This window comes from Sebastes fasciatus, chromosome 5, assembly GCF_043250625.1.
Source record: "Sebastes fasciatus isolate fSebFas1 chromosome 5, fSebFas1.pri, whole genome shotgun sequence".
NCBI classification, from domain to species: Eukaryota; Metazoa; Chordata; class Actinopteri; order Perciformes; family Sebastidae; genus Sebastes; species Sebastes fasciatus.
In genome coordinates, this window is record NC_133799.1 from 35,773,393 (window position 1) to 35,794,703 (window position 21,311).

The following is a 21,311-nucleotide window of genomic DNA, read 5'->3' on the forward strand; positions in this document are numbered from 1 at the left end:
AGGAGAATATAACACCATAGCACTCTGCTGCCCTCCTCTGGACTGAACCAGTCCACATAAACATCCATTAAACCCAGATCAAGCTGGAACAGAACACACAGATATAGGTGACCAATGAAAAAAAAAAAAAAACACATGAAGTTATTGTTCCACCATGAGCCTCCAGAATGGCTTGTCATTGAGTACATCACAGATTATCATTGTAATACAAAATATTAATAAATTGATAAATTATAATATATTATTACAGCCCAGCAGAATAAGTAATTAAGAAAACAAATAAATAAATAAAATATAACTTAAATTAGATCCACCTTTACCAGCTGCAACATTAAAGTGATGAGCATATTAATACATCAATAATTATGATCCAGTATCAAAATACTTGTGATTCTGGCCATACTGCACGATGAGTACTTTCACTTCTGGTACTTTAAAGGTCCCATATCGTGCTTATTTTCAGGTTCATATTTGTATTTTGTGTTTCTACTAGAACATGTTTACATGCTGTAATGTTCAATATTTTCCTCATACTGTCGGCCTGAATATACCTGTATTTACCCTCCGCCTGAAACGCTTCGTTTTAGCGCATTTCGACGGAATTGCAACGAAATTGCAACAGAATTGTTTTGCTAGGCAACAGCTTGGGTTCATGTGTACTTCCTGTCCGCTGATGTCATTCACATACACTGCAACCAGGAATAAACTGGGACACATTTAGAATGTTTACGTTTAAATCTGTGTAAAGGGTCTAAATATTGTATATTTGTGACATCACAAATGGACAGAAATCCTGACAGCTTTTTTAAAATGCAGAGTTTCTGAATACGGGCTGTGTGTATTTCCGTGTGGATTGAGTGTTTCAATACTTTCACAGTATTTATATAGGACTTAAGCCTGCTTTATAATTAAAAAAAACATGAAAATCTCACTTTTTTATATTATGAGACCTTTAAGTATATTTTGGTGCTGATGCTTTTGTAATTTTACTCAGTAAGATTTTGAATGCAGGACTTTTCCTTGTCACAGAGTATTTTAACTCTGTGGTACTGCTACTATTACTGAAGTAAAGATCTGAGTGCTTGGTCTACCACTGGATGTGGGTGAGAACAACTCTGTAGTGACCGTTTTATCAAAGACAAAGTCTCAAACTACCAGCTCTAATAAGGCTTGGCATAATATTAGATGTAGATCTGTTTCATAACAATGTTGAACCACATGTGTAAAACTATTTAGAAATCTCTCAAAAGAGGGTGCCACCTATTCCAAACATGTGCCGGCCCTCGCTCCTTTAACTCTTCCTCCCAGCCCTCGCTCCTTTAACTCCTCCTCCCGGCCCTCGCTCCTTTAACTCCTCCTCCCGGCCCTCGCTCCTTTAACTCCTCCTCTCGACCCTCGCTCCTTTAACTCCTCCTCCCGACCCTCGCCCCTTTATCTCCTCCTCCCGGCCCTCGCTCCTTTAACTCCTCCTCCAGGCCCTCGCTCCTTTAACTCCTCCTCCCGACCCTCGCCCCTTTATCTCCTCCTCCCGGCCCTCGCTCTTTTAACTCCTCCTCCAGGCCCTCGCTCCTTTAACTCCTCCTCCAGGCCCTCGCTTCTTTAACTCCTCCTCACATCCCTCGCTCCTTTATCTCCTCCTCCCGGCCCCCGCTCCTCTAACTCCTCCTCCCGACCCTCGCCCCTTTAACTCCTCCTCCCGACCCTCGCCCCTTTATCTCCTCCTCCCGGCCCTCGCTCCTTTAACTCCTCCTCCTGGCCCTCGCTCCTTTAACTCCTCCTCACATCCCTCTCTCCTTTATCTCCTCCTCCCGGCCCCCGCTCCTCTAACTCCTCCTCCTGGCCCTCGCTCCTTTAACTCCTACTCCCATCCCTCGCTTCAGCCTCGGTCTGGGTCTCATTCACATGAACGGAGGAAGCGAAATAACTCTGGATTCAGCTATTAGTGCATTTATCAACTTTTAGGACCTAATGATTTAAATAAGGACTATTACAGTGTTCGTACTGTGAAGTTGATTCACTTCAAAATAAATGATCCTCTGAGTTACAGACGTCTCTTTCCCAATGTAAGTCTATGGGAAAAAGTATTTTTGGGCCCGATGGCATCACGTGACGGACACGGAAGTTGCAGTACCGCCGTTTGGCCACTACTCTTCCTGGGGGCTTGATAGGCACACATCATTTAAAACAAGACAACGATGATCTAGTCTCTCAGTCAAGGTTTAGTTACAACTCTGGACTAATGCAACATGGAAAGCAATGCAATGACATGGACTATTGATTAAATATTGAATTTAAAATGTTGTTTAACTGGGCATACTGGGCAATATGGATGCACATCTGTCAGTAAATTATAACCATCAAGTATTCAACCAAGCCACAGCTTAGTATAAATATTATTTTGTATTAAAAAAATATATAAAAGGAAATGTGGGGGAGCCACACAGCTGTAGGCCTATAGGTTTTATTTTACTATTTGAGACAAAAGGCTGCAGCGTAGGCTTACGTTTGCATTGTATAACAAAATCTGTATAATATTGTTAGAACTGGACTAATTACCAGGCAGCAGAGCCACAGCTCAGTGTTATATTTTATAATTTTCTATATGATATATTTTCTACAATTTCTTATTTATGTTATTGTTAATATTCACTTATCTTAAGAATATATAGATTATATTATATTCAATAAATATTGTTTGTTTAAACTTTGTTCTGTGGGGCACTTTGACTACAGTTGTCCTCTCCACTTTACTCATTGACATGATAAGATTAAAGAAATTAATTCAACAGTAACTTTACTTACATGCAGGCATAAAGAGATCCTCAAGTTTAAATAAACAATGAGTGGTTATTGTTAAAGATGCTCTGAATTAGTCATCGAATCAATTTCTGTACTTTACGCTTTTAATATCTTCAAATATGTGATCTGGGTCCAACCACGTCCTCTGAATGCAATTACAGAATGTTTCATAATGTTTCGAATGCTAGTTAAGCCAGATGAAAGTATGAAACCACCTGTTAAAAGCATAGACTATATAAATTACTATATACTATATATACTAAGAAAAAGACACTGTGACGTCACCCAGTGGTTTGTGGACTGTCAATTTAACGCCTCGAGTTCTGCATTTCGGCTGTCGCTATCTTGGTTTTTGGTAGTCGCAATCTTTTAATTAAACAGAAGAGAAATTAAATTAATAAAAACAATAAATAAATAAGGAAATGATTACAAATGATTACAAATTAAAACAGAAATATCAATTTATGTCACATTTGATCAATTAATTAATGGTTACATTTATTTTTAATATTATTTTTGCTACATTTAATCACATATTTATTTATTTATTGCTTGATTTTTTTTTTATTTTGGCAGCCACAAAGAGAATCTAAACCTTTCTCCTACTATAGTTCTACACTAGTACTGAGCTGCAAATACAAATAAACACACAGATTTGTGTGTCAGCCCAAAGAGAGAACAGAGACTGGATACCAGTATGAAAACTGTCTGATCCACTGGTCAAACTGTAGAACATGTGACAGAGACTCAGTCAGACGAGAACTCTTCGCTGTAGAAAAAAAACAAAACACAATCAGATATATTCCAGTAAAGCTCCACCTCTTCCTTTACGCAGATATACACTGAGGACAGCACATGTGATTATCAGAGCAGAGAGACGAGCAGAGAGACGGGCAGAGAGACGGTCTACCTGGACGTCATGGATCACCTGTTGGTGCTGATGCTGCTGCTGCTGTGGAGCTCAGGTAGGACTCTGCTTTAAACATGATGTGTTATTATTCACACATTTATATTGATCTTTAAATCAAAGAACAACCTGATCACACACACCAACATCACATCACATGTTCAAAGGAAGACAAAAAGGGAAAATGGACAAACCTGCCTTCAAGGTACATTTTGAGCAGATCAAAAATGTGCAATAGATTATATATAAACTATGGACAATCATGTGATTAATTGTGATTAAATATTTTAATCGATTGACAGCCCTAGTTTTGGATTGTTGGACGTACAAAACAAGACATTTAAAGATGTTACCTTGGACTCTGACAAACTGTGCTGCACATTTTTCACTTTTTTCCTGATGTTTTATAGACTCAATGATTGATTACTTGAAAAAAGATTATCCATAGAGTCATCAACTATATATAATATAGCTGCAGCTGTAGTTCAATCTCCTCTCAATGATTCTCTGCTGGTGTTAGCACATTTAACCGGAAATGATAAGAACACTCTTAAAGCATTAATCGGATAAGAACATCTCAGCCTGCTCTGGTTGTCACGGTAACAGAAACCACAGTTTTATAATCTGTTATCTGTCAGCAGCTTCTTATCAAAATGATCAGTTTTACAGAAATGCAGTTCAGAAACATTAAAGGGAAATTTCGCCATCTTTTACGTGGATGTCCGATCAGTGCTGATGGTAAATGTAGTTCACTGAAGAAATAAAATTCCCAAGGGCATGCTACACTGAACCCTTCTCTGTTAATAACCATAAGTTGAGGCAGAAAAATTCTCTGAAAAATGTTAGTTAACGCTGGCTAGCAAGTATTGTTTTAACAATGGCTGAGGACAATACTAGTTTCTCTCAATATGTACTGTCACTCACTCTCCAGGATCACGATTTTTAACATTTATTTGAGAAAGATAACAAGGATAACAACCAATGGGGACAAGATTAGGCGACCCCTACGCCGCTGGAGACTATTTCAGGATGAGTAGATGGCTGACACAAATAAAACCACCACAAACACACTTAAAACAACCACAAAGGGACTCAAAACAAAACACCAAGAGACTAAAAACAACCACAAAGAGACTCAAAACAACCACCAAGAGGGTCAAAACACACACCAAGAGACTAAAAACAACCACAAAGAGACTCAAAACAAACACCAAGAGACTAAAAACAAACACCAAGAGACTAAAAACAACCACAAAGAGGCTAAAAACAACCACCAAGAGACTAAAAACAACCACCAAGAGGCTCAAAACAACCACAAAATGACTCAAAACAAACACCAAGAGGCTCAAAACAACCACAGAGACTTAAAACAAACACCAAGAGACTAAAACAACCACAAAGAGACTCAAAACAACCACAAAGAGGCTCAAAACAACCACAAAGAGACTCAAAACAAACACCAAGAGACTAAAACAACCACAAAGAGACTCAAAACAACCACAAAGAGGCTCAAAACAACCACAAAGAGACTCAAAACAACCACCAAGAGGCTCAAAACAACCACAAAATTACCCAAAACAACCACAAAGAGACTCAAAACAACCACAAAGACACTCAAAACAACCACAAAGAGTCTCAAAACAACCACAAAATGACTCAACACAACCACAGAGAGACTCAAAACAACCATAGAAGAAGAAGTGGACCAAGTCAACGTACGACACCCATTGGTTTGTGGACTGCCGCTCTGAAGCCTTGAGTTTGCCATTTTGGCCGTCGCCATCTTGGTATTTGGCCGTCGCCATCTTGGTTTTCGGCTGTCACCATCTTGTTTTTGGCCGTCGCCATCTTGGCTTTTAGCCGTCGCCATCTTAGGATTTTGCCGTCGCCATCTCGTTATTTGGCCGTCTCCATCTCGGTTGTTGGTCGTCGACATCTTGCTTTTTGGCCGTCGTCAACTTGTTTTTTTTAGCCCTCACCATCTCGGTTTTCGGCCGTCGCCATCTTGATTTTTGGCTGTCGCCATCTTGGCTTTAGGTGTCGCCATCTTGGTTTTTGGCTGTCACCATCTTGGTTTTTAGCCGTTGCCATATTGGTATTTGGTCATCTCCATCTTTGTATTTAGCTGTCCGCATCTCGGTTTTGGCCGTCGCAAATTTGTTTTTTTTAGCTGTTGCCATCTTGGTTTTTGGCCGTCGCCATGTTGGTTTTCGGCTGTCGCCATCTTATTATTGGCCGTCGCCATCTTGGTTTTAAGTCGTTTTCATTTTGGTATTTGACCGTCACCATCTTGGTATTTGGCCGTCGCCATCTGGGTTTTTGGTCGTTTCCATCTTGTTTTTGGCCGCCGCCATCTTGGTTTTTGGCCATCGCCATCTTGGTTTTTAGCCGTCGCCGTATTGGTATTTGGTCATAGCCATCTTGGTTTTAGGTCGTCACCGTCTTGGTGTTTTGGTCATCTCCATCTTCGTATTTAGCTGTCCGCATCTAGGTTTTTGGCCGTCACGACTTTGTTTTTTTTAGCTGTTGCAATCTTGTTTTTTTTAGCTGTTGCCATCTTGGTATTTGGCCTTCGACATCTTGGTTTTTAGCTGTCGCCATCTTGGTATTTAGCTGTTGCCATCATGGTTTTTGTCTGTCGCCATTTGGGGTTTTTGCAACCAGAAGTGACACAAGAGGATGGAGCCCAGTACAACCAAATGGTTTGGTCGCCAAATTTTAAGGCAACCAAAATGTCGCCATCTTGGTATTTGGCCGTCGCCATCTTGTTTTTTAGCTGTGGCCAATTCGGTATTTTTCCGTCTCCATCTTGGTATTTGGCTATGGCCATCTTGGTTTTCGGCTGTCGCCATCTTGCTTTTTGCCGTAGCCATCTTGGTTTTTAGCTGTGGCCAATTCGGTATTTTTCTGTCTCCATCTTGGTTTTCGGCTGTCGCCAGGGTTTTCGGCCCTCGCCGTCTTGGTTTTTAGCTATCGCCTTCAGCATTGGCTTCACTTCTCAGACCTGGCGGTACCCCACTGGGACAAAAACGTAGACACACTGGGACTTTTATTGTGAAGCAGTCACAGGAAACAATTTTTTAGCAAAACGAGAGAGCAGCCATTTTGTTAATTTTGTTGTCAGTGGATCAATTTGAAATATTATCAGGAGTAACAAACGGATTATGAGACAGCGTGCAATAACAACGCCATTCTTGCTTTTGGCATGTAATTTCACGCTATTTAGTCTGTATTGTGAGCAATGTAAATGCACCCGTGTGAACAACAAATACCAGAGTTTTCACCAGTAGACCAGTGTCTTGAATTGTAAGTTACTTTTGTGACTTTGACACATGACGATTGTCATGTGTTTTTTAGTGACGTTTGTGACGTGTTTTCCGTAGTTATGTTATGTTGATTCCGTCCGTATTTCACTTAGTTTACGTGCTTATTTTAAACAAAGACAGCCATCTTGGTTTTTAGCCATCACCATCTTGGTTTTTGTCCGTCGCCCTCTTGGTTTTCGAATGGTGCCATCTTGGTTTTTAGCCGTCGCCATCCAAAGCCTATTGAAAGAGGCTGGGTCATGCCTCATCAAAACATCATATCTTTGGGGTATAACACATGCGCAGTAAAATCTGGTCCGCATTCGCCGAAATTGAGCCAATTGCAACGCACGGCCTTAGCTTCAGTTACACAGCGCATTTGTTATACCCCACACCGCAAGACCCGTGGCCGTCCGTGTCCCAGCCTCCTTCAATAGGCCTTGACGCCATCTTGGTCTTTAGCCGTCGCCATCTCGGTTTTCGGCTGTCACCATCTTGGCTTTTAGCCGTCGCCATCTTGGTTTTTGGCCATCGCCATCTTGGTATTTGGCCGTCACCATCTTGTTCTTAAGTCGTCGCCATCTCGCCACATTTTTAACTGTGTTGATTGTGATTGTTTTAAACTGTAGCATGCAGAGATTCCTTTTGTGATTTTTGCTGCTTCTCAGCTAAATGGGAACAGGTTTGAAATAGCTGCCTACAGACGCCATGAGGTTAGACATGATCAACACGCTGTCCTTTGGTCGGTTAGTTACTCACTGTTTCATGATCCACGATGGTTCAGGTGGTCCAAGAGTTGTTTGAATGGTGTATTGCGAGATACTGGGTTAAGCTATAAACTGCTTTGGCTGAATGTAGCGTCATGTACAAAATCAAAACCCCAAACAACTTAATAAACAGGCCTTTACAATAAGTTCAAATCAGTGGCAGAATAAACAAATTCACCCAAGAAAACCTTTAACGCTATATAAACTGACTTGTGTTCTGTGTTTCCACATGTTCACCTATTAAACTAGTAAAATGGCTCCAGAGTGAGTTCACAGAGGTGTTTTTTGAGCTGCTAGAAAATTCTTTACAAAACAACCTGAGAGTGTTTGTTCTGTCCACGGCTGTGATCCAATCATGCAGCTTTATCATTTTCTCCTCAGGACTCCGGGCTGAAGGAGAACACAACTCAACAGGTAAATAGAGAAAGAAAAGACAAATAAAGCATCATTAAAGCAAAATCAATCAAGTTTTAGTTTGATCTGAATTAAATTCACTTCTTTTACTGATGACTATCTTGTTTCTGTTCAGAGTCTGATGATGTCAGGTTGGTGGGAGGAGACAGTCGCTGTGCAGGAACACTGGAGATGAAATATCAGGGAGACTGGAGACCAGTGGAGGGCTCTGACTGGACCCTGAAGGAAGCGGCTGCTGCCTGCACACAGTTGGACTGTGGCTCTGCTGTTTCTGTAGAATGGTCTGAGGAGTCCTCATGGAGATCTGTGTGGAGGATCAGGGCTGACTGTGTTCAGTCTGGATCTGCTCTGAGGGATTGTGCAACATCAGATTCCTCTAACTCCATCCTGGATCTCACCTGCTCAGGTAAGCCCATTAGTGACATCATCTATGACATCATCTATGAAAGTAATGTACATGGTTTAAACAAACATGCAGCAGCTAGAATGGCAGCAGACTGACTCCAGCAGCCATGATGGAGTCTGTTGATCTGCCGCCTCCATAAATCGGGTGCTGAATGCAGCGAGATATAATGTTGGAACTGTTCTGAGTCCAGTTTGAATCACTGAATTGTTGTTTCATGACATCTTTTTATTTAGTGTCTAGTGTCTTTTATCTCTCTCTAATTCATCTTCTCTCATCTCTCCAGACTCTGTCAGGTTGGTGAATGGGACTAGTCTGTGCTCAGGCAGACTGGAGGTGAAGTCCAACCAGTCCAACCAGTCTTGGTCCTCAGTGTGTGATGCTGACTTTGACCAGCAGGATGCAGAGGTGGTCTGTAGGGAGCTTGGCTGTGGGGCTCCTTCAGTCCTCCAGGGCGCGCTCTATGGAGAAGTGGAGGCTTCAATGTGGACCAAAGAGTTCCAGTGTGGAGGCAATGAGTCTGCTCTCCTGGACTGTAGAAGCTCAGGCTCAGAGAGAAACACCTGCTCACCTGGCAAAGCTGTTGGACTCACCTGCTCAGGTAGAAGAGGAGCTGCAGCTCTGATCTGGTTCATTTCTGTTCTAATGAAACTCACTTTATTCTTTTACTGATGACTCTCTTGTTTCTGTTCAGAGCCTGACGATATCAGGTTGGTGGGAGGAGACAGTCGCTGTGCAGGAACACTGGAGGTGAAACGCCAGGGAGACTGGAGACCAGTGAATGACTATTACTCTGACTGGACCCTGAAGGAAGCGGCTGTTGTCTGTAGAGAGCTGGAATGTGGCTCTGCTGTTTCTTTAGAACAGAGAAAGGAGTCCTCATACAGATCTGTGTGGAGGATCAGGTCTGACTGTGTTCAGCCTGGATCTGCTCTGAGGGGCTGTGCAACACCAGATTACTCTTCCTCCGTCCTGGATCTCACCTGCTCAGGTACAGGTATTACAGTAATGTACCCAGGTTAACACACACAGGCACCAGCTAGAATGGCAGCAGACCGACTCCAGCAGCCATGACGGAGTCTGATGAGCTGCTGCCTCCGTAAATCAGGTGCTTAATGCACCAGATATATATCTGTATGTATGGAACATACGTGGCTGCTGCTTCAGGAGTCCCCTGGGCTGACCAGCAACCAGCCTGAAAGGACTCCTTCTTCAGCTTGACAGCTTTCTTAGCCACTGGTTTCCACCAGCAACTTCTTTAGCTGCCACCATAACAGGCACCAGTGACCTACTGGCCACAACTTTCAGCAGCTCAGCTCAGCCGGGGGCTCGTCAGTATTGCCACACCCACGTGGCTTCCTTCACCCTGGGAAAACTCCTTAAAAACACAGAGTCCAGACCCTATCCCTTTTAAATTTTAGGGATAATTTTCTAAACAGATTTTTATTCTGGGTTACACATCTTCTCAGGAAAAATAAGAAAGAATGAAAATTTTGTAACTTCTCTGTGTGGAGAGCAAAGATTGTGGAGTAGCTGAGCAGAAGGAACAGAAGAGAGAAATCTGCAGATGATGATGTTGTGTTATTGTTTGATAAAGACATAATGTCATTATAAATGACAATGAAATTAAAAAGATGTGTTCTGTTGTTAATGATGAACTCATATCGGAACTGTTCTGAGTCCAGTTTGAATCACTGAATTGTTGTTTCATGACATCTTTTTATTTAGTGTCTGGTGTCTTTTATCTCTCTCTATTTTATCTTCTCTCATCTCTCCAGACTCTGTCAGGTTGGTGAATGGGAAGAGTCTGTGCTCAGGCAGACTGGAGGTGAAGACTAACCCCTCTAACCAGTGGTGGTCCTCAGTGTGTGAAGCTGACTTTGACCAGCAGGATGCAGAGGTGGTCTGTAGGGAGCTTGGCTGTGGGGCTCCTTCAGTCCTCCAGGGCGCGCTCTACGGAGAAGTGGAGGCTTCAATGTGGACCAAAGAGTTCCAGTGTGGAGGCAATGAGTCTGCTCTCCTGGACTGTAGAAGCTCAGGCTCAGAGAGAAACACCTGCTCACCTGGCAAAGCTGTTGGACTCACCTGCTCAGGTAGAAGAGGAGCTGCAGTTCTGATCTGGTTCATTTCTGTTCTAATGAAACTCACTTTATTCTTTTACTGATGACTCTCTTGTTTCTGTTCAGAGTCTGTCAGGTTGGTGGGAGGAGACAGTCGCTGTGCAGGAACACTGGAGCTGAAACATCAGGGAGACTGGAGACCAGTGAGGGACGGTATCTCTGTCTGGACCCTGAAGGAAGCAGTTGCTGCCTGCAGAGAGTTGGACTGTGGCTCTGCTGTTTCTGTAGAACGGAGAGAGGAGTCCTCATACAGATCTGTGTGGGGGATCAGGTCTGACTGTGTTCAGTCTGGATCTGCTCTGAGGGAGTGTGCAACATCAGCTTCCTCTAACTACATCCTGGATCTCACCTGCTCAGGTAAGCCTATAACAGTGACATCATCTATGACATCATGTCATCTGACACCTGTCTGTTTGACTGTGTTTGTCAGACTGGTGAAATCACATCCTTTTTTATGGGCCATTTTGTTGAAGGGAGGGTGAACGTGACGTTTCATCATCTCAATCATCTCTCTGTGTTTACAGACCTGCTGCTTCAGACCAACATCTCGGGGTACTCCTCCGTGGACGGGGTCTCCGAGGCCCAGCAGCAGGGGTTTCACGTGTTGAGGGGATCCACCTTCACCATCAGCTGCTCCGTCCAGCCACAGTACCCAGGAGGGTCCTTCCAGCTCAACTTCACCTCCTCCACCTCAGCACTCAACTACACCCAGCCAGCTGTCAATCACTCTGCCCACTTCCTGTTTCCTGCTGCAGAGCCCGCCCACCAAGGAAGCTACAGCTGTGTTTATCACGTCTATGTTATTACTCATATCTTCTCGTCTGAGAGCCGTCTGATCTCTCTCACCGTCGCAGGTAAGTTGACTGTTTACATGCAGGTTTGGAAAATGTGATTGGTCCGAATGGAGTGAAAATGATCAGCTGACAACAGAGTCCATGTTGTTGTTTCTGGAATGACACTGTGACTACTGTCATTGTGTTACACATGTCATACAATAACCAAACTTATTGGTGTAGTCTGCGTAACGTGACGTCATATCTGTTCCGTATCCGTCAACGCGTCATCTTTGATTTTGACCATCGCCATCTTGTTTTTGGCCGTAGCCGTCTTGGTTTTTGGCCGTCGCCATCGCCATCTTGTTTTTGGCCATTGCCATCTTGGTTTTTGGCCGTCCCCATCTCGGTTTTTGGCAGTTGGAGTCTTGGTTTTTGGCTGTTGCCATCTTGGTTTTTGACCGTCGCCATCTTGGATTTTGGGCGTCGCCTTCTTGGTTTTTGACCGTCGGCATCTTCGATTTTGGCCGACGCCTTCTTGCTTTTTGACCGTCGGCATCTTGGTTTTTGTCCGTCGGCATCTTGGTTTTTGACCGTCGCCATCTTGGATTTTGGCCGTCGCCATCTTGGTTTTTGGCCGTCGGCATCTTGGATTTTGGCAGTCGGCCTCTTGGTTTTTTGGCCGTCGCCATCTTGGTTTTCGGCTGTCACCATCTTGGCTTTTAGCCGTCGCCATCTTGGTTTTTGGCCATCGCCATCTTGGTATTTGGCCGTCACCATCTTGTTCTTAAGTCGTCGCCATCTCGCCACATTTTTAACTGTGTTGATTGTGATTGTTTTAAACTGTAGCATGCAGAGATTCCTTTTGTGATTTTTGCTGCTTCTCAGCTAAATGGGAACAGGTTTGAAATAGCTGCCTACAGACGCCATGAGGTTAGACATGATCAACACGCTGTCCTTTGGTCGGTTAGTTACTCACTGTTTCATGATCCACGATGGTTCAGGTGGTCCAAGAGTTGTTTGAATGGTGTATTGCGAGATACTGGGTTAAGCTATAAACTGCTTTGGCTGAATGTAGCGTCATGTACAAAATCAAAACCCCAAACAACTTAATAAACAGGCCTTTACAATAAGTTCAAATCAGTGGCAGAATAAACAAATTCACCCAAGAAAACCTTTAACGCTATATAAACTGACTTGTGTTCTGTGTTTCCACATGTTCACCTATTAAACTAGTAAAATGGCTCCAGAGTGAGTTCACAGAGGTGTTTTTTGAGCTGCTAGAAAAATCTTTACAAAACAACCTGAGAGTGTTTGTTCTGTCCACGGCTGTGATCCAATCATGCAGCTTTATCATTTTCTCCTCAGGACTCCGGGCTGAAGGAGAACACAACTCAACAGGTAAATAGAGAAAGAAAAGACAAATAAAGCATCATTAAAGCAAAATCAATCAAGTTTTAGTTTGATCTGAATTAAATTCCCTTCTTTTACTGATGACTATCTTGTTTCTGTTCAGAGTCTGATGATGTCAGGTTGGTGGGAGGAGACAGTCGCTGTGCAGGAACACTGGAGATGAAATATCAGGGAGACTGGAGACCAGTGGAGGGCTCTGACTGGACCCTGAAGGAAGCGGCTGCTGCCTGCACACAGTTGGACTGTGGCTCTGCTGTTTCTGTAGAATGGTCTGAGGAGTCCTCATGGAGATCTGTGTGGAGGATCAGGGCTGACTGTGTTCAGTCTGGATCTGCTCTGAGGGATTGTGCAACATCAGATTCCTCTAACTCCATCCTGGATCTCACCTGCTCAGGTAAGCCCATTAGTGACATCATCTATGACATCATCTATGAAAGTAATGTACATGGTTTAAACAAACATGCAGCAGCTAGAATGGCAGCAGACTGACTCCAGCAGCCATGATGGAGTCTGTTGATCTGCCGCCTCCATAAATCGGGTGCTGAATGCAGCGAGATATAATGTTGGAACTGTTCTGAGTCCAGTTTGAATCACTGAATTGTTGTTTCATGACATCTTTTTATTTAGTGTCTAGTGTCTTTTATCTCTCTCTAATTCATCTTCTCTCATCTCTCCAGACTCTGTCAGGTTGGTGAATGGGACTAGTCTGTGCTCAGGCAGACTGGAGGTGAAGTCCAACCAGTCCAACCAGTCTTGGTCCTCAGTGTGTGATGCTGACTTTGACCAGCAGGATGCAGAGGTGGTCTGTAGGGAGCTTGGCTGTGGGGCTCCTTCAGTCCTCCAGGGCGCGCTCTATGGAGAAGTGGAGGCTTCAATGTGGACCAAAGAGTTCCAGTGTGGAGGTCTTGGTTTTTCGCAACCAGAAGTGACACCAGAGGGTGGAGCTAAGTATAACCGAAAGCTGAATAAGACATTTTTAGGCGACCAACTAACTTTGAGGAACTGAAAACACACTGTGAAAGGGTTGAAGGTCTAAAGCCTGGAGCACACAGCCCGCTTCATGCTCGCGTGACGGCAACGTCGCGTGTTGTTTTTTATTTCGGCGTCCATGTTAACAGGTTAGAGTGGACACACCGTCCGCATGAGACGCGCGTCAGACGCACGTCAGACGCGCGTCTATTTTATAGAATAGAAGGCTCGCCTATTTTACACGCGAGCCGCTTACCTCTCGGCTGCGTCTCCCAGCAGCAACAGACAGTGAAGGTGATCTATTGACAGTATATGAACATCATACCAGCAAGATTACTACAGTTTCCATGTCTAGACATCTGTAGAATATGTCACTGACCATCAATATTTTACACTTCCTATCTAGATTTCAAAATAAAAGGCCTCTAGCGTTTTTAGTGCACAGAATCATGCATTCGTTAACACAATGCTTTTATTCTGAAATACTCTAAATAAAGCAGTGGTGTACTTGCAGGTTTCCATCAAGTTAATATAGTACAGGCTTTTAATTTTGTAAACACTGTAGTAGTCATAGCAGAAACCCTACATATGCTATAAATATAATAGACTGGGTTAATAGGTTATAAGAACATCAGGTGATGGGCAGTATTTACTTCTACTGTAAGGTACTGACACACGTCTTTTGTTCAGACCACTGACTGACATGAAGCACTCTGTCTGTGTTTATTGAAGTGAAGAGAGAGGAGTGATGCAGGAAGTCACATCTGTGTGCTGTCATGTGTTTCCAGGCCACCAGGGGACAGAGGCCGGGCAGACGGGAGAAGGCTGAGCTGGATTATTATAACCTGGGTGTTCCTGCGGCTGAAGAGGAAGGAGCTCAGGGAGCAGAGTAGCACCTCCAAGGAGCTCATCCTACATCCAGATGGATTTATGACACTCAACCCGCCAGCAGCTCATTTTATATGAATGTTCCCTTTAAACAAGCTGTAAATATTATATTACATTATATACTAAATTTGTCTCACTCTCAACATGAAAACCAACACTGTGTTAGTCTCTTCATACGTTCTGACTTCCTGTCAGCTTGAAGGCCATTGGTTCCTACTGAAGATGTAATTCTTTAAGAACATCTCACAAATATATAGTTTTTAATTTGAAAACTAGACTAATAATAATAGTCCGAAGTGGTGTAAAATTCTAGTTTTAAGTCAAAAACATTCATATTTTCTTGGGGGAGGACCGTCTTTCTATCTGTAGACCTGATGGCTCGTGGTAATCAAGTCTCCTGCTGTGTTCCAAATAGATTTTGGTCTGGATGCTCTACATCTTTTTTTCAGCAGGTTAATGCTTGAACAGTTCATTGGAGGAATTAAGGAAAACAGCAAGTAATGCTGCAGTGGTGCCGGCCTTTTTAACATGGCAGCTAGAAGCAGTGACAGTTAACATGCAGCAGTAAGATAGAGTAGGCTACCTACACAAGATTATTTCCTGCAGGTGGTGAAAGAAATGGCCTGGGTGTCCCAGAATATCACAGGCAGCACAGAGAAGCACAGATAACCCCCTCACCCAAGATATTAGTAATATCAGCATGTATGATATCTCTGCTTTTGCCAGCACACTTTGCCAGATGTGTAACATTATTACAAAAAGTTTTATATATAGGTAAAGCTTGACTCGTGCAGAATTGTATCAATGCTACTTGAACATTTTCTGCATACATGTGGATCACCTTACACCCGATTAACTTCTCTCTGAAAAAATGATTAACTGTAACAAATATATATATTTTTATCCAAAGCATCCGTTTGCCACATGGCCTGATTTAGCAGCTGTCATAAAGTCGCACAGTCTTTGCTTTGATTTTAATATATAATTAACCAATAGTAATTCCAGGTAATTCTAATACTACAACTTGTCATTATATCGATTTTTTACTGATTTTACTTTACTGTTATTTCCTGGCAATTTCTTCACATTACTACATAATTAATCAGTGCACGCAGTGTGCGCATTTTGTAGTGAACAATTATGTCTGTGGGTTACAAGCTGAAGTACAAACATGTCTTTTTTTATGAATTGATAAAGTTGTTGCATCAGGTTACATTTCCATGCTGTGCCCAATACTGCCTCGATTGTAGCCTAAATACTGTGTGTAATCTGGCTGCTTACATGATGCATAAAGTCAGAATTGCTGACATCTCAGAATTGATTAGTACTTGTGTAAATGTACTTAGTTACATTCCACCACTGGTGACAGTTATGAAGTGTGACAAATAGTAGACTGTTCAGATATATTCTATGTGTCAGCCTATTTGATTTGAGAGAGAGAGGGGTAACAAAAAAAAAAAAAACGCTCTGAACCCCTGAATATCGCCTGGAGTCTACCTGTCAGTGGAGCACTTCCTCCGTGCACATGCACGTCCATGTCTGGCAGGTAGACTCTGAAACAATGGCTGTGGCCTGGAGAATACGTCCATGTCTGGCTGTTTCGCCAGGCAGTGAGCTAGTATCTTTATTGTAATTATGAATAATATCGACCTCATTGTGTCTTCTTATGGAAAGAATAAGAAACAAGATAAAAGAGATTTTTTGGTATTTTTATTTACTTATAGCCTAATAACATCGGACACTCTGTCCACACACCATTAAATATGCACTTCTGTTACGTCATGTAAACAAACCACATATACCATCAGCTGTGTGCTCCAGATCAGACTGGAGACGTAACCACTTAAAAGATGGGGGTGAGTAGTACTTGCTCTCTTCCAATGTTTGTGTTTTTTAAACAGAAAACACAGGTTTTATACTGCGATATTTACTGGAAATGACACAGAAAAAGCTGTAGCTCTTATTTTCACCCACATGGTGTTTTAAAGTCTTTCTACACTAAAGTATTTTTGTTAAAGATTAAAAATATTCTTTTTTGTGCTTTTTTGGGGGGAAGAATACATGTCCACTTGAGCGGCGGTTTGAATCTCATCTCCGGCAGGGTCGAAGTTTATAATATGCAGTAAAAAAATTGTTTGTGTCGCCCGTGTAAACTTGAATTAACTCAAGATTTAATTTTTATGCAAGACTTGAGCACTGCAACTAATACATTAATATTGAAAAAGGCTCAGGTTTTCTTATACAGATATATAACTGGTAGTTCACCACAGATAACAAATATACAAAACATTATCATCATCCATGATTTTGCATTATTATTGTTATTGCCTACATCCTCCTGTTGACTGATTAAAGAACTGTTAGTTGAATAAAGCATAATGTACTGGAGAATAGTTGAGCAGTGTGTTTTAATTGGGATGGACTTTCTGTGTGTAATTAATAAAAATAAATAAATAACAGTATTGATATTAAAGCTTTCATTTGATTGTCTTTGGACCTGGAACATGTGACATAACAAGAACAAATCATTTGAAGAAGATAATACTGATAATACTTTTGTACTTTTTGATGAACATTTTCAATGTAACAATATAATACTCAACATTTACTTGTAACAGGTTCTTTTCAGTGTGGTACTGGTTATGAAACAGCTCTCAGTGTAATCCTGATGCCTCCATATGACCTTTAAGTAAACAAGACCATCAGAGACAATATCAGCCATTACTTTAGTTATACTTCAATCAATGCAATATGTGCAATATGAAAAAAAATAAAAATAAAAACAAAATGCCTGTGCAATATTTTTATAGTATGCAACCTCTACTGCTCCCATATATACTGTATATTTATTCTATAGTTACCATATACCAAGTTCTTCCTTTATTATTATACTGTATATTATTTGCAAATACTTTTTGCTTTTTGCTACTTAACTTACTGTTTCCTTAATGGAGCTTCCCAGCAAAAAGTATTTCACACGATTGTACTTGTATAACCGGTGTGACAATAAACATCTTGAATTTTAATCTTAAATCTTGAATCTTGAATCTTATTCTTCATGCTTGTCATTGGCTCTGATTCCCCCGCGACATCAGACAAAATGATTTACAGCACACAGATTCACCAGAAACTCCTTCAGCTCAGACTCCAGTGGGGCCTCCGGTAGTGTTGCTCTGGCTCTATATGGTTGGCGTGGAGAGGAGATTGTGTTGCTCTGGCTCTATCTATCTGGCGTGGAGAGGAGGTCGTGTTGCTCTGGCTCTATCTGGTTGGCGTGGAGAGGACGTTGTGTTGCTCTGGCTCTATCTATCTGGCGTGGAGAGGAGGTTGTGTTGCTCTGGCTCTATCTGGTTGGTGTGGAGAGGAGGTTGTGTTGCTCTGGCTCTATCTGGTTAGCGTGGAGAGTAGGTCGTGTTGCTCTGGCTCTATCTGGTTGGTGTGGAGAGGAGGTCGTGTTGCTCTGGCTCTATATGGTTTGCGTGGAGAGGAGGTCGTGTTGCTCTGGCTCTATCTATCTGGCGTGGAGAGGAGGTTGTGTTGCTCTGGCTCTATCTGGTTGGTGTGGAGAGGAGGTTGTGTTGCTCTGGCTCTATCTGGTTAGCGTGGAGAGGAGATCGTGTTGCTCTGGCTCTATCTGGTTGGTGTGGAGAGGAGGTTGCGTTGCTCTGGCTATATCTATCTGGTGTGGAGAGGAGGTCGTGTTGCTCTGGCTCTATCTGTTTGGCGACGCCTGGAAGCTGCTTGACATCCTCCTGGATCCACCTTCTCACATATGTCCACATTATATCCTGGAAGGGGGATCCCTCCTCTGTTGCTCTTCCTGAGGTTTCTAACATTTTTTCCCTGTTAAAAGGTTTTTTTTTGTTAAGTTTTTCGAGAGGGTTGTACTGCACTTTGTTTGAGAAATCACGAGTACATGAATCCTTTTCGGTTTTAACAGATTTTCTCTGATTCTTCTAAGGCTATGGTCAATTCAAACGTTTTACTTATTTATTAATTTAGCCGACTTCTATTTTTTGTCATTACCAAGTTACATATATATTACATATAACTTCCTGTTTATTACATTACTGCACAACTTATTTTCATACATTACAGTTTATTCATGTTATCACCAGTCATATCATCAATTGTTTCAGGAAGCCTGAGAACAAAGAATTGCCGATGGTTTATTCAGTGGAATTAGAGTGACATTACAAATAAAGAACTTTGAAATTTGGATCCAAAAATGTGTGTTTACTGCCATCAGAAGACACTATTCACCGCTGTTTACATGAAACAAGGTCCTCATGTTGTGAAGACACCTCAGAATGAATTTGAAATGCAAATGAGGTGCAGCCTCAACGAGCCATGAGTCTCCCAAAGTCATTAAAGGTCCCATATTATAAAAAAGGGAGATTTTTATGTTTTTTTATTATAAAGCAGGCTTAAGTCCTGTATAAATACGGTGAAAGTATTGAAACGCTCAATCCACAGGAAAATACACACAAGTCGTATTCAGAAACTCTGCATTTGAAACAAGCTGTCAGGATTTCAGTCCATTTGTGAAATCACAAATATATAATATTTAGAACCTTTGCGCAGATTTAAACGTAAACATTCTAAATGTGTCCCAGTTTATTCCTTGTTGCAGTGTATGTGAATGTCATCAACTGACAGGAAGTACACATGGACCCAAGCTGTTGCTTAGCAACGCAATTCTGTTGCAATTTTGGCGCAATTCCGAAATGCACTAAAATGGAGCGTTTCACACAGAGGGTAAATACAGGCATATTCAGGCCGACTATGACACATTTTTTTTATTTTTTTTAACATTACAGCATGTAAACATGTTCTAGTAGAAACACAAAATACAAGTATGAACCTGAAAATGAGCACGATATGGGACCTTTAAAGAAACAATAAGCAGCTCAATTATAATGTAAATAATCCAATCTTCATGTGAAACTTGTATTATTGGAATCATTATGCATCATCCTCTCTGGACACCATAATATGCACAGCTAATTTTTGTCAATCTGTCCAGTATAGGTGACAAATGTCTTGCACTGAACCAACTGAGCAACTGTGTATTATTTTTTTGTCATATGGATAGTCTATGTTGTATTTTCATTATGTTGTTACTCTGTACATGCGAAATCTATTGCACGTCTGTCCATCCTGGAAGGGGGATCCCTCCTCTGTTGCTCATCCTGAGGTTTCTAACATGTTTTCCCTGTTAAAAGGTTTTTTTTTGGTTAAGTTTTTCCTTATCCGATGAGAGTCGTATCCTGTACAGATTGTAAAGCCCCCTGAGGCAAATATGTGATTTGTGATTTTGGGCTTATACAAATAAATTGACTTGACTTGATTTAACTAGTTTAGCCATCTTTAGACCGTCTTCCCTGCTTGATGTCGGTGAGATGAGCCTACAGAGTCCTCTCCACTTGTTCAAGCCATTTAACCTCTTCCACTCCACCCCTCTTTACCCCTCTCATAAACCTGATTTCTTTAGGGGCAGACAGCAGTTCAACAGTATATGTCACATAGAAGGGGTGTACATCATCTGAAAGATGCAGCTCAGCACTGTGTGTCAAGTTGTTGTAGTCATGAATTTGAAATTAATTAATTCATTAAATTGAATTGTGAAAATGTATAAGGGCTTAAAACATTACGATGGAAGTATATGATGTACATTCACTTACACTATTATGTCTCTTACACAGATTTGGTACAAGATTTAATAATATTTTGGAGAATTGATAAAAGATTATCAATAATCCCTCCAAAATACCACATTAAGACACCAAGACCTTGAGGAACACATAGAAGAAGTCATGCTGTGATTTGGGATCAAAAACTTTTTGACATTTTGAGATTTCTGCATTTTTCGGCAAGCACTTCTATTATGGAAACTGCTCTGAAACCCCCTTATTGTCAATCTAGCTAGGAAAGCCATCCATCCTCTGAATGCTTCAGGTCTCTAGTCTGATCCATCCAGCCTCTGAATGCTCTAGGTCTGTAGTTTGATCCATCCATCCTCTGAATGCTCTAGGTCTCTAGTCTGACCCATCCATCCTCTGAATGCTCTAGGTCTCTAGTCTGACCCATCCATCCTCTGAATGCTCTAGGTCTCTATTGTGGCTGCAAAGTTTCATGAGGCTGTGATTATCCTAGAGGTCACCAGAGGTCGTTTTATACGGTGAGGTGAATAAAATGTCTCTTATGGGGACTAACATCATCACGCATGAATACAGTTGGGCTCATTGGATCCATCAGAGTCTCAGCTTTACAGTGAGACCCAATTTATGGAATTCAAGACTGTTCAGGGACCCCTGTATGCAGACATATTCAGATACACGGTTTTGGAATAGGAGACAATAACACATTTATACTGCATGTGATTATCATAAAGTGGGCATGTCTGTAAAGGGGAGACTCGTGGGTACCCATAGAACCCATTTACATTCACATATCTGGAGGTCAGAGGTCAAGGGATCCCTGTGAATATGGCCATGCCAGTTTTTCCTGCTTCGAGCCTGTCCAGGTTGTGTAACTGACCTGTATGTTATCA

The 21,311-nt window shown here is 41.9% G+C and overlaps 2 protein-coding genes and 1 long non-coding RNA gene across 3 annotated transcripts in view; 2 read left to right on the top strand and 1 right to left on the bottom strand.

Annotated features, from left to right (window-relative positions):
* LOC141768565 (uncharacterized) overlaps positions 1 to 21,311 on the bottom strand; it is a 194,959-nt gene that overhangs the window by 30,744 nt on the left and 142,904 nt on the right. The window lies entirely within an intron of this gene.
* Positions 3,671 to 11,851, top strand: LOC141768404 (scavenger receptor cysteine-rich type 1 protein M130-like). Its single transcript, XM_074636696.1, has 8 exons — positions 3,671 to 3,764; positions 8,160 to 8,192; positions 8,308 to 8,598; positions 8,882 to 9,238; positions 9,290 to 9,586; positions 10,374 to 10,688; positions 10,782 to 11,072; positions 11,240 to 11,851. Exons 1-8 carry the CDS (start codon positions 3,719 to 3,721, stop codon positions 11,605 to 11,607), a joined length of 1,998 nt encoding a protein of 665 aa, XP_074492797.1. The 5' UTR covers positions 3,671 to 3,718; the 3' UTR covers positions 11,608 to 11,851.
* Positions 12,417 to 14,763, top strand: LOC141768405 (scavenger receptor cysteine-rich type 1 protein M130-like). The gene is made up of 5 exons (XM_074636697.1): positions 12,417 to 12,450; positions 12,857 to 12,889; positions 13,005 to 13,295; positions 13,579 to 13,826; positions 14,659 to 14,763. Exons 1-5 carry the CDS (start codon positions 12,417 to 12,419, stop codon positions 14,761 to 14,763), a joined length of 711 nt encoding a protein of 236 aa, XP_074492798.1.